The 16728-nt window shown below is 45.1% G+C and overlaps 1 protein-coding gene across 2 annotated transcripts in view; it reads left to right on the top strand.

Annotated features, from left to right (window-relative positions):
* The first annotated feature begins 330 nt into the window (after positions 1-330).
* The window catches only part of LOC307233973 (plectin-like), a 113602-nt gene continuing 97204 nt past the window's right edge, over positions 331-16728 (top strand). For both annotated transcript variants that reach the window (XM_080005483.1, XM_080005482.1), the window contains exon 1: positions 331-450. In XM_080005483.1, coding sequence (XP_079861609.1) covers positions 360-450 — 91 coding nt within the window. In that variant the 5' untranslated portion in view covers positions 331-359. The remainder of the gene's footprint in view (positions 451-16728) is intronic.

Genomic DNA, 16728 nt, shown 5'->3' with positions numbered 1-16728 from the left:
ATGGAGTGAGGGTGAGGGAGGTGTGTGTGTTTATGAGTCTGTGTGTGTGTGGGGGTGGGGGGGGGGGGTGGGGTGGGTTGGGTGGTGCTGCTCTGTGGAATGAAGTTGGGAGCCGTGGAGCCCTCATACACAGCTGACCGAGAGCAGGGAGAGGACGGCAGAGCTTGTCTCTTCTTCACACCACACACACACACACCACACACACACACACACACACCACACAGGCACACTCTGCCGGCCTGGCAGACAGGACCAGACGGAGGCAGGACCTAAAAGGAAAGGAGGAGAAGAAAGAGGGGGGGGGGGGTAAAAGAAGAGAGGAGAGGAGGAAGAGAAGGAGGAGAGCCGCGCAGGAGGCCATGGCCACGTACGAACCCGCCTGCCTCCCGCCCAACGCCGAGGAGCAGGACTTCATTCAGGCGTACGAGAACGTCCGGGAGAAGTATAAAGGTGAGGTCCACCTGCGGTGCGTGATGGGACGGAATTTGATGGAGAGCGGGAGGGAGGAGGAGAAGGAGGAGGAGGAGGAGGAGGAGGAGGAGGAGGAGGCGGGCCCTGTTTACATGTGCCTCCGTACCGCTGCATCACTTGAGCTGCTGAGTGCTTTATTGATCAGCGCACGTGTTCGCTGTCACTCCGTCTGCATCCCTCTCCCTCTCCCTCCCTCTCGTGCTGAGTTTGTGAGAGTCCAGAGTGGATTTGCAAGGGGAGCTTTGCTTTTGATGTGTGACCGTGAGAAGCGCGTCCACTGCACTGAACTCTGACCCGAATGTAACTGAGAGGAGAGGCGGCTCAGACCCGATTGCGTTGTGTTTGAACCCCCAACGCGACACTGTAAACAGCTGCTGGAACACAATAAGGCAGCCCATATCATCTTGTCTTTCAGTGGATCCCTTATCAGTCCTACAGGACCCGGCAATAACGGTTGCCCAGTTGCACAGTTGCCCTAGGCTCTCTATCAATAGCATTGCTGGTAATCATCATAAATAATAATTACCTTTATTGATTTTGCGACTTTCACACAATAGTTGCAGCTCAAACTGCTTAACAGACAGTTAGGAATGAATTACTTAAGTTATTAATGATTTAAAGTGAATGAAATAGTACATTTGAGGAGAAAGGGGAACAAAAACAGCCCTAACCACATTTTGGTCATTGTCGACGGTCTGGTTGCCTGTTGTCAACCATATTTCTATACAAATATATTTATGAGCATGTTTGACCTCCTTCTGTTCAGAAACCTCCAACAAAGAAAATTTGTTGTTCTGGCATATTGATTGATTTATTATTTTTTTATACATTGAAATATGCATTACAATTATTGAGGATCATTATAACTCAATTATGAAGTCATTGAATGCGGCAACCATTTTGTCATCTCGGCAACCCACAGCTGATGCACGGTTGCCAACTTGGCAGCCGCTTCTTAAAGCTCATGTCAAGCCACCCTTTTATCTGTGGAGGTGAAAGGCGAAAGGTTTCGTGAAATATGCATGATGATTTTCTCCATTGAAATGATTTATACTGCTTAGCTGCGGAAAAATAAGATAACAAGTCTGTGACCCTGGGATGTTGATGACTGACTGAGTTCATTATTTGATGTTTGGAGCTAATCCGCTGTTCACACCATCCGGGCCCAGCCTTGTACAGTGGAGTTCTGATTCTGGGCCGACGGAACTCCCTAAGCTCCCCTCTCCGCCTTTCATCCCCTCATGCCCTACATAGGACATCCTTAGACGGCACAACCATCTATCCCCCAATTCTCTCTACCCGTTATTGCTCCCCTCGCCTTTTCTATCATCCCCTTATCCCTCGCTCCCCCGTCCCGTAAGCTCGCTGCGTTAAATTTCTGAGCTTTGTGTCGATCCTCTTCTGGGAAACGTGTGTTTCCATCTTTCTGCCTTTTTGTACCTTTTGTTTTACACCATAAGAGTCAAGATTCTCCTTTAAAAATATTGCCCCAGTTTTGTGTGTGTTTGTGAGTGGGTAGGGGTGTGAGTGCTGAATCGCTGTGTCTCTGTGGATCAGTATGTTTACCTACATCTGTGTGTGTGTGTGTGTGTGTGTGTGTGTGTGTGTGTGTGTGTGTGTGTGTGTGTGTGGCACTGTATACTAGGGCAGCCAACAACGATATAATCACGACAGTATAGTGGAAGGCATGTGAGGGACAGTCTGTCCAATGTTGGTCATATCCATACTGTGTGTGTGTGTGTGTGTGTGTGTGTGTGTGCATCTTGACTCTCTGTATGTTGCGGTGCTGTTTCTGTACCAGTGGGTAATGGGAACCAGGAGCAGCCTCAGTGGCAGGTGTTTATGTTCCAGCACTTCCTCTGTGTTCCCTCTCTGAATGTCTCCTGCTCTCCTTATTAAGGCACGGCTGATCCTCTCTCTTTCGCTTTCTCTCCGTACATAGCAGCATCCATAATGACCTTTTTTTCCAAAGACAACGAAATAAGGCTCTGACGAAGACAATGGATTCTCAAATGCATTTAGATAAACGTTATGCAAAGTGTAACGAGTATGTTAGAAAGCGGTCTCATAGAATGTCCTGCTTGCTCATTTCCTTTCACGATTATGATCCCATGGTAGATACAGTACACAAATTTACCTTCTGGGTGTGGCTGGATGTTCAGCCTCGCTGTGTGCCAACTGCCTTTTCTTTTTCCCGGTGTCAGGTGTCAATGCGTAGTTAGTTGTCTTTGACTGAAGGAACTGAAGAACACTCGCGTGACACGGGGAAGGTGGAGAACCTCCCGGTGGAGAACGGTTGGTTGGTTGGTTTCCAGGCCTAAGAGCAGCATGTGCTGAAGCCGAGCTGCTACCACAAAGAAATATCGGTTGTTGCTTATTAAGAAATGTTGACGGTGTGTGCATACTCTTAAAAGGTGCACTCAGACCAAGGATCAAAAGGTGGACCCAACTTGGAAAAGACAGGTTCTATCACATCAATAGGTTGTGATGTCAACTTTCTATGACTCAGGATCCACAAATACCGTGTTGCTTAATTGGATTAGACTCACTGGAGGCTGATAGAATACTTTTGTCCGTGCTGTCTCATGGTCTCCGACCACAGCCTGTTGGATGACAGCACTTGCGCCCTCCTGGCGTCCTCTAATGCAATTTCCAACAGCAGGTGATGCGGCCATTACTGGGTCTGGCAGAGAGAGAGGGAGAGTGAGGGAGGGAGGGAGGGAAAGAGAGAGGGAGGGAAGTAGGAAGGTGGGGGTTGCCCCTTTCCCGGACGGTGGGACTATGACGGGGTATATGGCTGTGGCTGGGATCCACATTCTGACCTACTGCGGGGCTTAAAATAACCCCGAAATATAGCCACAGCCTTTTTCAGTGAGCAAATTAAAAAGGGGTATTTTTACTTCAAGTTGATTGTCTGCAAGGGGTAATTTAAATTCCATTTTATTTGTCAACGGCCAAACTGATTGAGCTGCGTGACAATCGCTAACCTAATTTAACCTTATTGACTTTGGGAGTGGATTTATTTATCATTGATTAATTAACCTGCCATTTCAAAGACTTGCCTTACGTTTTGGTCACAAAAAACAGAGGCCATATCTATAAAGAGGTGTTGGCAAGTTGATGAATGGAGGCTTCTATTTCCAGTGTGTGTGATGGTTTAAGACGACACGAGACGTGGGAATGTCCTAGTCTCACCGTTTTATGAATGAAGCGACTATTTACAAACCAGCTGAGAGAGAGAAACCAGTAAATGTGTTGAAATGGCGTGTATTTAAATGCACTGTTTAAAGCCGGTGAGCCTACAAGGGGCCTCCGGCGAGTCGGGTTTCTCCACCGAGACAGGTTTGTGAGGGATGGGGGCGTGCGGCGGCCCTTGCCTTGTACATTTAATTTTCTGTGCTGACAGCAAGCAATGGTATTGATTGGGAGGATCATCTCCGGGGTGGAAAAAGTGAAGGGGATCTTCAAGGGCTGAGAGGTTTGACCGCTGAGAGTGAATTACAGCCTTACCTCAGAATTACGGCAAAGTATTTCAGAGTCTTAAACCTCAGGAAGGTGTCGATGGACGGCTTCCTAATGGGAGGTTGGCTGCTCAAAATTCCCGAACGGCTGAGAAAGACTTTGACGGAAAGGGACCAATGTTAAACCTTATTCTCTCCATCCCCCAACACCACCTCGCAAGAACTGCGATATTGGTTATCTGGTGAGCGTAAAGCATTGAGATCGTTTTGAGTACCGTCCGTTTTGTGTGCCCTATATCTTAGGCTGCCAATAAACCTGCAATTTCCAGACGTTCCCCATTTCCTATTGCGGGGGCTTTCATCGTTTCTGCCTCGTTCGCCGCACCAAGCTACTGTCATCTTTCAAAGTATAAACTGCTGATCTCATAAAGGTCAGCAATACACGCACCTCAACACCAGCCACAGCATTTATGGGAAATAGGTCATTTGGGTGGAAATATTTTTGGATTAGGGTAGTACAGACTTTTGTGTGTGTGTGTGTGTGTGTGTGTGTGTGTGTGTGTGTGTGTGTGTGTGTGTGTGTGTGTGTGTGTGTGTGTGTGTGTGTGTGTGTGTGTGTGTGTGTGTGTGTGTGTGTGTGTGTGTGTGTGTGTGTGTCTCCATTTCACAGTGCTCCGTGACATTTGAGTCAGTTTTATTTAATTGCACCTTTGCCAAACGATGCCCTTTTCATAGCCTTAACTGGCCAGTTTTCTGCCGTGGAAAAACTATGAAGGAAAATCTCGGTAACAGGACTTCACCGTTATGGTATTTCCGTTAAAGACAGAAGGAGAACGAGGCGATACTATCAACTCATTCAGGGCGTGGGTCTGTGTTACAGGCGGGTCTGCGTGTGTGCGTGCGTGCGTGCGTGAGAGAGTAGGAGAGTCCAAAAGTGCTTTGCTTGGAATCCCTGGGTGTACTGCTGTGCTGTGAATGGTGTCAGATACGGCCAAAAAAAGACAGCGCGGCTACTCCCGAACACTTCATGTTTCATTTCATGTTTTATCTTCCTTTTTTCATGAGGTTTAGCATATTTTTTCAGCACCCTTGGGTAGATCAGCGCTGACACACAGCGGAGGTTAAAGGTCCTTTTTTGGGGGGGCAGCGTTGAGGAGGATTTGCAAATATTCCTTCGGGTCCTTTTAAGGGATGCGAAGGCAGCGATGGGAGCCCTTCTCTAAATTAACCGGGACTTTCTGCCAAAAACGGAACTGTTTGTCAGTGCCTATTTTCCTGAAGCTTGTGCGTTTATTTGTGTTCACGATGTGAGCTCGTGGCTGTCTTCACACATTATCGATTAGGGTTTGGGTTCTAAAGGTCAATCCCGGCAGGCTTCAGGTCCCTGAGCACGGGACGCCAGTCCATCACAGCAGTGGTGCCCACCCAACATTCACACGTCCAGTTTGGTTACCCCGCTTGTCTTAAAGGGTGGTGGGAGACCACCATCCAAATTACATACAGTGAAGGCGGAGAAAAACATGCATATGGGGAAGGCCTGAGTCAGTGATCGGACAATGGGCTCTCGAGGAACGATGGCACGGGGCCAAACCACTGAGCCACTGCACGGCCGGTAATAACTTGACACTCGTTACATGCAGTATGGAAGGCTTTCGCGACTCCCTTGTCGCGGCAAAAAAAAAATCAATGCGTGAAGATGCTGAGTCAGACGGACACGGTCCTGCTTCCCCACGAGCGTTACAGGGCCGCAGCATTTCTGTCCCCCCGCTCAAAATCACTTCCCTTCTCGTCCAGCGCCAACTGTAGTGTCACAGCCATCGCAATTTGAACCGGCGTAGTTTTTAAAAACATTTTTTTAACAAGCTTCAAATCTCCATCACCGTGCCCGACAACTAAACCCAGGGCAAGACATAGGACGCTCCGTCTCTTAACATAAACCAGGAGCTGCCACAGTGTTCTGGTGTTTAGAGTTTCACCCTGCTTTCCTTTTTTTTACAGGCTTTGAAACACATATGGCTTTGAAAGAAGAAGAAAAAACTACACTTGTGTGGAAAATACTGGCAAAGTCATTTGTGGAAAATACTGTGATTCTGACACCTGGGTTGTGCTGGACACAATGGCTCTCTGTCTTGTGGTCGGAGACTTGGTCTGTACTGTCCGGGAGAGATGGACAGGACGCACGCACACACACACACACGCACACACACACGCAGACACATACATGCACACACACACACACCCTGAACCACAAACTACTGTATAAGGCCTTTTTAGCAGAGGAGTCATCACCTTCAAATCTCCAAATCAGGAAGTAGATTCCATGCTCCCCCTCAATTCCAAACATTTTCTGTGTGTGTGTGTGTGTGTGTGTGTGTGTGTGTGTGTGTGTGTGTGTGTGTGTGTGTGTGTGTGTGTGTGTGTGTGTGTGTGTGTGTGTGTGTGTGTGTGTGTGTGTGTGTGTGTGTGTGTGTGAGAGAATGTTTATCCTCTTGTGCATGAGAGATGAGTGGAGAGAGAGAGAGAGAGAGAGAGAGAGAGAGAGAGAGAGAGAGAGAGAGAGAGAGAGAGAGAGAGAGAGAGAGAGAGAGAGAGAATTAGAAAGGAAGAGAAGGGGCAAAGAAGGGAGGGTAGGGGGAAGGGAGGCCAGGTCAGTGAAGCCTCTTAGAAGTAACATCAGCGGTATTAGATCATGTTTATTTTTATATTTTAATAACTCAAACAGACAAGGGGAGGCTGGGGTTCGCTGAGAAAGAAACTAATATTAGAGAATGATCGAAAGAAACGCACCTTAAACGTTTCTCTTCACTTGGATGTTTATACATCAACTCCCTTTCTTAGGAACCGACAATTAAAATTAGACCCAGCTAGAAAATCATTTGGCAGATTGATGCATGACAGTGAAAGTGTACCCCGGGCCTGCTCAACTGGTGGCCCGCGGGCCAAACCTAGCCCACATATGAATGCCGACTGGCCCCTTTGAATAAATGGGGAATGTTGCAATGAACTGTAGTTACATTATTTTCTGTCCATCAGTTTCAGACTTAATTTTTTTTTCTATTATTATTTTTAATTAATTTATTTATTTGTTTTATTTTAATTAGTGGGGATTTGCTTCTTGTCTGTCTCACCCAGATTCGGTCGAAAAGGTCAATACCAATTTCATCCCTGTGTTTCGTCTCAAGTGTTTTTTGCTTGCTTGTTTGTTTTGTCGGGCCCCTGAGCTGCTTTCACGTTGAAAGTCTTGTCCTCGACACTATGCGGTCGAATTCCCGGGGTGTACAGGAAGTGCTGCTTCGACTCAAGGGTCGTCGTGAGCAGTTCAAACGGGACGGGCTTGGCCAGACGAAGGAAGACAGCACTTTTTTTTACCGTATTAAACACTGAGGAGTTTCCAGATTCTTCCGTGGTCCACAGCAAATGGCTAATTGGAAGCATTTCTGTTTAATGGCCACAGTGATTTAAATAGCCAAGGGAAAGGGCGGGTGTGGGGAGGGGGTGGGTCACATTCCAAGTGAATCATAGTGCGAAGGAGTCCTTCCGGAAAACCTTTCGTATGTACAGTACCGTACAAGTTAATGACTGTGATATGATGTGTGTATTTGTGTGTGTGTATAACGTCGCCGGCTTCCTTGTCATTGTCCCAAATATTGAAAGGCTGAAGCTTACGGGCCGCAGGCATCCACAGGGCAACCTGAGCCGCCCTGACACGTCGAGTCACCGCGCAAGACAGGAATGTCACGACAGGCCACCGCGCACACAGCTGACAAGGGCAAGAATGTCCCATGTGCGCGTGCACACACACACACACACACACACACACACACATACACACACACACAAACACAGAACAAAGGCGTAGAAACACAAACACACACACGCACAGCACAGACAGACAGACACAACACATGCACTTTTTCCTCTCTCTCCGCCAAACATAGATGAATATACATCGAGACAGGCACAATGTCACTCAGACATTTCAATCATGCACAAGCACACACACACACACACACACACACACACACACACACACACACACACACACACACACACACACACACACACACACACACACACACACACATACACACACACACAGACACACACACTCACACACACACACACACAGACACACACACACACACACACACACACCCACACACACAGGGCATCACTTGCTACATTCTCTTCTGTTAACAGGCTGCTTAGTCTGTTTTGGCGAGGCACGCCACCCTACGAGAGAAGCCGTGGTTGTCCGTGATGTGGGACCATGACCGTAAATGGCGCTGCTCACAGTTACACAAGCCGGCGTTACGTAAACGTCACGGTTAATTTCAGCGATTAAAACCCTTGGTTCGGAAGATGATTTGCTTCCACAGACTATGTAAAAATCCAGACCTCCAACGCATGCTTTCCCAGTGCCTCTTTGGCCTCTGTTTGGCTGCAGGATGGTGTGTGTGTGTGTGTGTGTGTGTGTACGTGTACGTGTGTGGCCGTGTGTGGCCGTTTGTACGTGTGTGTGTGTGTGTGTGTGTGAGATGGATTTGCTGGTCGGCCCCAAACAGTAGTTGCTGGAAATAATGAGTGCTGTTTGTTTTCTTATCACAGAGGGAAAATCGCTAGCCAGCTAATTTTGGAAGCTTCCTGTTGGAGCAGCGCTTTTGGCAGAGTTGGATTCTGTTTGTTTCTGTCACACAGAAAAAAGTCAAGCATTGTTCCAACAATATGAATCTGAAGACCAGGAGTCAGGGCAGTGAAAGTGTGTCAATAAATGTTATCAATTTGTGGTCATTTGTAAGATTATTCTGTATAAAAGAAATCCCATATTTGATATATGTCCCATGACTCCCAAAGTGTCACATTACAATACACAGTCATTTGAAGTCAGTCAGCGCTATGTGCTCCTCCATATGTCGTTTCCCGTTTTGGTGGTGGGGTCCGCCTCAGAAGAAGGGACAGCAAAACTAGGGTAAACCCGGATGTTGAAAAAAATAAAATGGAATTCTGTGACTTGTAGTGCAATCCACCTAACACAGTTGATGGGTATCTAATGGATTGCCGCTTTAACTACTCTGCACTTAGTGTTTAATAAAGCTGTAATGGATTTTGACTCTGAAGATGATTGATTCTAATTGTGATGTAAAAGTGTTCTCAAAATGAATGAAGGAATATGGAAAACCTTACATTGTACAGTCCCTCAATCCACATTGTTACACTGGGTGGCAAATTTGCCATTTGTCGTAGATGTGAGACATGCAGAGGGAGGGAGACATGTTTCAATTCCGGCATTGCTGAAGCCTCTGTGAAAGGATCAATTTAAAATCATCTAGACGTCTGGATGGAGTCCCAGTGGCTCGTCCCCCAGAGCGTCGCGCACGGCAGCCAGGCCGGCGCCTCTGGCGGAACTCCCCATTCGCACACACACACACACACACACACACACACACACACACACACACACACACACACACACACACACACACGTACCAGGACAGAACCAAAAAAAGACCTGCACGTTTGGCTTGGGCCGATTTACGATTAATTCTTCTATTGGCGGTCGACTCCGTCAATGGCGATCGACTCCATCGATCACCATTGACATTCATGACAGACGCTTTTTTTTTCCGCCAGGAAAAATCCATGAATTTAAACCGTGTATGTGCAGTTTACCGTGTTCTGAAACTGGAGCAGAGAGGGAGAGAGGGAGAGAGCAGCGAGGGGAGAGAGCAGCGAGGGGAGGGGGCGGAGGCTCTCCCCCTCTCCGCTCAAAGCTGTCCAGTAACCACTGGTGATCAGGTCCCACTTCCCCTCTACACTCCAGTACAGAGACTTTGAGGGGCAGGTGCTCAAAAAATAAAAGAAAAGGCACATGGACTCCTGGACTCGAGCTCCTGTTCTAGGCTTTTTGCTGCTCTGGGCAAACTGAGCAGCACAGCAGAGACTCCGTCGTGCGCACGGCGCCAGTTGCCAAGGTCTGAGGTTCATGAGGCGTTCCTCATGAATATATCTTGCTTAGACAATCCACTTCCTCGACACCCATTTATTAAAAAAAAAGGAAAATAAAAGCGTTGCCTAATAAGAAGGGCAGCGTGGGGTCCATGCCCTCCCCCCCCCCCCACACTTAACTGCTGCTATATGCAACTCTTGTGATTATAATATAGCAATATATAATATAATCTCATAGTTGAAAGATTTAAATTTATATTTGTTTCCTGAGTTTCTTGGTTGTATGGAAAAGGAAAATCGTAAACCTAATTCAGAGAATTGGAACAGATTTTCTTTTTCTCCCGTGCCTGTCTATTAATTTTAGATATATTTATTTTCCTTTGTTTCCTTCATGTATGAAACAACATTTTAGAACACAACTGAGTTAAGAGACTGTCCAAGTCCTTACTGCATACTGTTCCAACAAACCCTGTGCGTCCCCACTGTTGGGACGCAGATCTCCCCGGTGCTTTCTGTTGCTATGGGACCTCATTTAGTAAAAACTGGATGTTTTTGCCACAGTATATTACGTTCTATGTGCGCCCCGATAAAATCCTATATCCATCGCTGCCCCCCAGCGATCGGCGATTGGCATTTTGCACAATTGCCCAAGCCTACTGCACGCAAACCAAGTAGAAGGGATGGGAGGGAAAGTAGGTAAGGGGGGAGAGAAGGAGGGAGAGAGAGAGAGAGAGAGAAAGAGAGAGAGAGAAAATCTGTCAAATCAGAAACAGTTACAATTTTGGTGATCAGGTTAGAGACGTTCCCCCGTCCTCCCAAGGAAAGATAAGTGTCTCTAGTTGGGCCACAAAACTGCTATTTCCGCTGACACATCTCTGCATCACTTTGCAAGGCCAACAAACATACACACACACGCACGCACGCACGCACGCACGCACGCACGCACGCACGCACGCACGCACGCACGCACGCACGCACGCACGCACGCACGCACGCACGCACGCACGCACGCACGCACACACACACTGTGCTGTACTTCAGCCTCATGAGAGCCAAAGCAAGAGTCCTATTTCCAGCCATGACAGTATTTGAGCGTCTCTGGCTGCTGAGAAGAGAAGAGGTACAGTATGTTTACTAAGTGTCCATTGATTGAGGTAATTGATGAAGTATTCGCATATTAGTTTAGGTAGCATCAATTTTGAATGTACTTCCTTCTAAACAAAGTAAAATACTCACAGAATATCTTTAAAATACCTTTAGGAAATAAAATTGTGTTCCGACTTTGTCACACCGCAGAAAAAAACGTGGTATTAACCACCCACCCGAATTTGAATAATTAAAAAAATCAGTGAGTAAATCAAATTAGGGTTAAAAAAAAAAAGGGCAGTTCCTCCTGTTCTGAGACACTGGGGGCGTGTCCGCTGAAGACGCTGAAACCAGGCCCAATTGCATTAACCATTAATTAATAATTAATAATAATTTATAAACCTTTACATTGGAGTAACTTCCCTGTCTAAATGTTCTGCTGAACCCAGTCTTGTGTGTCTAGTTGCTCACTTCAAAACATGGCTGTCTTGGCTGCGGGACCCCCCACTGCCCCCTGCTGGCTCCTCTGCAGGCCAGGTCGGGGCTGAAACTAGAGCAGAGAGGGAGAGAGCGGCGAGGGGAGGCGGCCGAGGGCCTCCCTTTCGCCGCTCAGAGCTGTCCAGTAACCACTGCTGATCGGGTCTTCACTTCCCCTCTACAGTCCCGCACAGAGACTTTGAGGGGCAGGTGCTCACAAAATTAAAGGACAGTTCGAGGCATTTTGCCGCTACTTTCCTTCCCATCCCCTCTACTTGGTGGGCTAGCATGCAGCTTATTCTAACGGGGGGCACAGCGGAGCGGAGAACCCCCCGCCGTGCGTCTCGCTGTGCGACAACGCGGTCGTAACGCCGGGGGTGGGGCACCCTTCGGAAGCACCATTGCGATTGGCGCAAAGACTTGGCATGAGTTGACAGTCTCTCTGCCTTTACTCCAGGTGTTTATGATGCTTCAGTTCCGACCTGGTGTTTATATAGTGTTGGGGGAGGAGGGGCCATGGCAAGTACTCCACGCCCACATTGAGTCATTTAGCCCCGCCCAAAATACCCAGAACACAAAAATGGTGAAAACTGTTTAACGTTCTAACTCCACGATTCAGTACTGTATTGTTAAGTCTTTTCATATGTTTTCAGCAATTACTTTACAACATATATATTGTGTTTAGAAATACATCGCTGAATTCACTTTGCAAGGACTTTAATATGTTTAATAATATTAAACAATATACGATATATATAATGTTGAATATTGTTCATATTGATTAATTTTCAATATTCATGAAGAAATACATTTTTAATATTTTTATTATAATAATATAAATAATATAATATATTATTTATATTTTTATAATTATAAAACCTTTTCTGTGTGTGATTAAGTAGGTAATAACTACGATAAATTCATGAGCTCTATCTATCTATCTATCTATCTATCTATCTATCTATCTATCTATCTATCTATCTATCTATCTATCTATCTATCTATCTATCTATCTATCTATCTATCTCCTACTTCATTTTTCATTCCATTCTTTGTTTCTCTCTACCCATATACTTGTTACTGTCAGCCTCCTCTCGCTTCACAGTCTAAGTTCAGCCCCTAGTGGCCGACAGACCTTATAACAGTACTAGAGAAAAATAAGTTTCAACCCTGACCTCGACAACAGCACCTGCATACAAAAAGGAATGCTTATTACACCTGTATTCATTTATTTCCTTCTCATCTGTCTAAACCTAAATGACAGCATCTCTCGGTGTTGACTTCATGCCAGTGAGTCAGGGTCTAGGTGCCAGAACCTCTGGACTCCAGCCCAACGCCCGCCTGCGCTCCATAAGGAATAAGGTCCATTTAGAGTGTCACGGAAAGCTCCCTCACTTAAAACCGTGGCCTCATTTCATCGCCACGACACATAGGATGTGAGTGAATACAGAAGCCATCTCCATTGTCCTGTTGTTACGCAGTCGCCCCCTCGGGATCCAGGCCTTGGGAGCTCCAGGAGGAACTTAGAGAAAGTAGAAAAAAATGAATCCCCCTTCTGCGTCCATTTGGATGCAGGTTTTTTTTTAAGGTTTTTTTTCTCTGAGGGTCACACATAAAGGCATTCAAAGACATGACCGACTTGGAGAAACAATCTCCCCTTCTCGATGCTTGAGCAACTGCACGTCGTATGCGCCTATCAGGGTACGCTAAGAACCCCAAGAACCTCTTGTACATGAGGGTTCTTTTTTTCTTCACATTATTTCAATTTCCAGCGTTTTAAATCAGTGGATCTCAACCATTTCTTGGTGTTAGTACACCCTCTTTGAAGATTCTTGACACCCCCCTTGACACAAGGTCCATATTTAGCCGATATTTAAATAGCCTTTGTGAATTTTGGTTCACTCTTAATAACACTTGGCTAAAGCCTAACCACGTTTTCATTATGCGATAATTTTTTTTAAAGTTTTGTATTTTTCATGAACTAGTCTTCCAAGCCCTGCCCCCCTGTGTATGTCCTTGGTTTGTGTTGCTATATCCAGCAAAAATTGCTGGGAATAATAAATTTGTTTCTGAAATTGAGGAACGAACCAGCAATCTCAGAAGACAATGGTGCTGCCCTTTTAGACTCAATTAGAATCACTTTACGATATGTACTATTTCTCTTGCATTCTGCAGCTCTGAAGCTCTGTTGCGTACAGTGTACCCCCCTGAGTTACACATACCCCCATTTTAAATACACTGCTTTAAATGATCTGTTGCCCTCTCTTGCCCACTCAAACAGTAGATCACACAAGTAACACTAGTTGTACATCAAACAGTAGACCCTACAAGTAACACTAGTTGTACATCAAACAGTAGATCACATAAGTAACACTAGTTGTACATCAAACAGTAGATCCTATAAGTAACACTAGTTGTACATCAAACAGTAGATCCTATAAGTAACACTAGTTGTACATCAAACAGTAGACCCTACAAGTAACACTAGTTGGACATCAAACAGTAGATCTTACAAGTAACACAAGTTGGACATCAAACAGTAGATCACATAAGTAACACTAGTTGTACATCAAACAGTAGATCCTACAAGTAACACTAGTTGTACATCAAACAGTAGATCCTACAAGTAACACTAGTTGGACATCAAACAGTAGATCCTACAAGTAACACTAGTTGTACATCAAACAGTAGATCCTACAAGTAACACTAGTTGTACATCAAACAGTAGATCACATATGTAACAGTAGCTGGACATCAAACAGTAGATCACATAAGTAACAGTAGCTGGACATCAAACAGTAGATCTGACCAGTAACACTAGTTGGACATCAAACAGTAGATCTTACAAGTAACACTAGTTGTACATCAAACAGTAGACCCTACAAGTAACACTAGTTGTACATCAAACAGTAGATCCTACAAGTAACACTAGTTGGACATCAAACAGTAGATCACACAAGTAACACTAGTTGGACATCAAACAGTAGATCTTACAAGTAACACTAGTTGTACATCAAACAGTAGACCCTACAAGTAACACTAGTTGGACATCAAACAGTAGATCTTACAAGTAACACTAGTTGTACATCAAACAGTAGACCCTACAAGTAACACTAGTTGGACATCAAACAGTAGATCTTACAAGTAACACTAGTTGTACATCAAACAGTAGACCCTACAAGTAACACTAGTTGTACATCAAACAGTAGATCCTACCAGTAACACTAGTTGGACATCAAACAGTAGATCACACAAGTAACACTAGTTGGACATCAAACAGTAGATCCGACAAGTAACACTAGTTGGACATAAAACAGTAGATCCGACAAGTAACACTAGTTGTACATCAAACAGTAAATCCTACAAGTAACACTAGTTGTACATCAAACAGTAGATCCTACAAGTAACACTAGTTGGACATCAAACAGTAGATCTTACAAGTAACACTAGTTGGACATCAAACAGTAGATCACATAAGTAACACTAGTTGTACATCAAACAGTAGATCCTATAAGTAACACTAGTTGTACATCAAACAGTAGATCCTACAAGTAACACTAGTTTGACATCAAACAGTAGATCCTACAAGTAACACTAGTTGTACATCAAACAGTAGATCCTACAAGTAACACTAGTTGTACATCAAACAGTAGATCACATAAGTAACAGTAGCTGGACATCAAACAGTAGATCACATACGTAACAGTAGCTGGACATCAAACAGTAGATCACATACGTAACAGTAGCTGGACATCAAACAGTAGATCTGACCAGTAACACTAGTTGGACATCAAACAGTAGATCCTACAAGTAACACTAGTTGGACATCAAACAGTAGATCCTACAAGTAACACTAGTTGTACATCAAACAGTAGACCCTACAAGTAACACTAGTTGTACATCAAACAGTAGACCCTACAAGTAACACTAGTTGTACATCAAACAGTAGATCCTACCAGTAACACTAGTTGGACATCAAACAGTAGATCACATAAGTAACACTAGTTGTACATCAAACAGTAGATCCTACAAGTAACACTAGTTGTACATCAAACAGTAGATCACATACGTAACAGTAGCTGGACATCAAACAGTAGATCTGACCAGTAACACTAGTTGGACATCAAACAGTAGATCCTACAAGTAACACTAGTTGGACATCAAACAGTAGATCCTACAAGTAACACTAGTTGTACATCAAACAGTAGACCCTACAAGTAACACTAGTTGTACATCAAACAGTAGATCCTACCAGTAACACTAGTTGGACATCAAACAGTAGATCCTACAAGTAACACTAGTTGTACATCAAACAGTAGATCACATAAGTAACAGTAGCTGGACATCAAACAGTAGATCTGACCAGTAACACTAGTTGAACATCAAACAGTAGATCCTACAAGTAACACTAGTTGTACATCAAACAGTAGATCCTACAAGTAACACTAGTTGGACATCAAACAGTAGATCACATAAGTAACACTAGTTGGACATCAAACAGTAGATCCTACAAGTAACACTAGTTGGACATCAAACAGTAGATCACATAAGTAACACTAGTTGGACATCAAACAGTAGATCCTACAAGTAACACTAGTTGGATATCAAACAGTAGATCCTACAAGTAACACTAGTTGGACATCAAACAGTACAGTAAAAGTACAAATAGATATTACATAGAAGAGTTTTTTGCGCCAAGCCCCCTTTTAACTTACCCCGCCCGCAGGTGGTGGTTGGCTGGTTTACGTGTTTATGCCTGTGTGCGTATGTTTGTATGGTGTTCTCTGGAAACCAGAGTGGTACAGAGATTCTTCTCTTCACAAAACAACTTAGTTTCCCAACTTCATAAAGGTAACATTTGCCAAAGCCATTGATGGTCACCAAAGCCATCCATCCATGGCTGCGCAATGGACAATAGCCCTTTGTTTTGCAATGACCGTCGACCTGAGATCGATGAGCTTGTGACCCTGACGTATTTGGCTCTGGCCACCTCGATGGATTAAAATGTGTTTTCACCCGGGAAGAGGGAGAGAGATGGTGGTGTGTTTCGGCCGGTTGTTACTGTAGCTCAGTGGAGGAGCTGGCTGTTGCTGGTTGCTGAGCGCTGGCCTGTGCACTAAGCGGGCGCCGTGTGCAGGACATTTGTTCGGCTGGGGGTGACATCAGGACGATGGAATGTTTTGTCTGGCTGTCCACAGCAGGGCTACCGGGCTGTGCTAGACCCAGAGACGAGGGTACTGCGAAACAGCTCCTGGTGAAGTGTAATACACATGAGCACATTGTGAGC

Source organism: Zeus faber (genome assembly GCF_960531495.2).
Source record: "Zeus faber genome assembly, chromosome: 8".
Lineage (NCBI taxonomy): Eukaryota > Metazoa > Chordata > Actinopteri > Zeiformes > Zeidae > Zeus > Zeus faber.
This window is presented reverse-complemented; position numbering and strand designations above follow the sequence as displayed.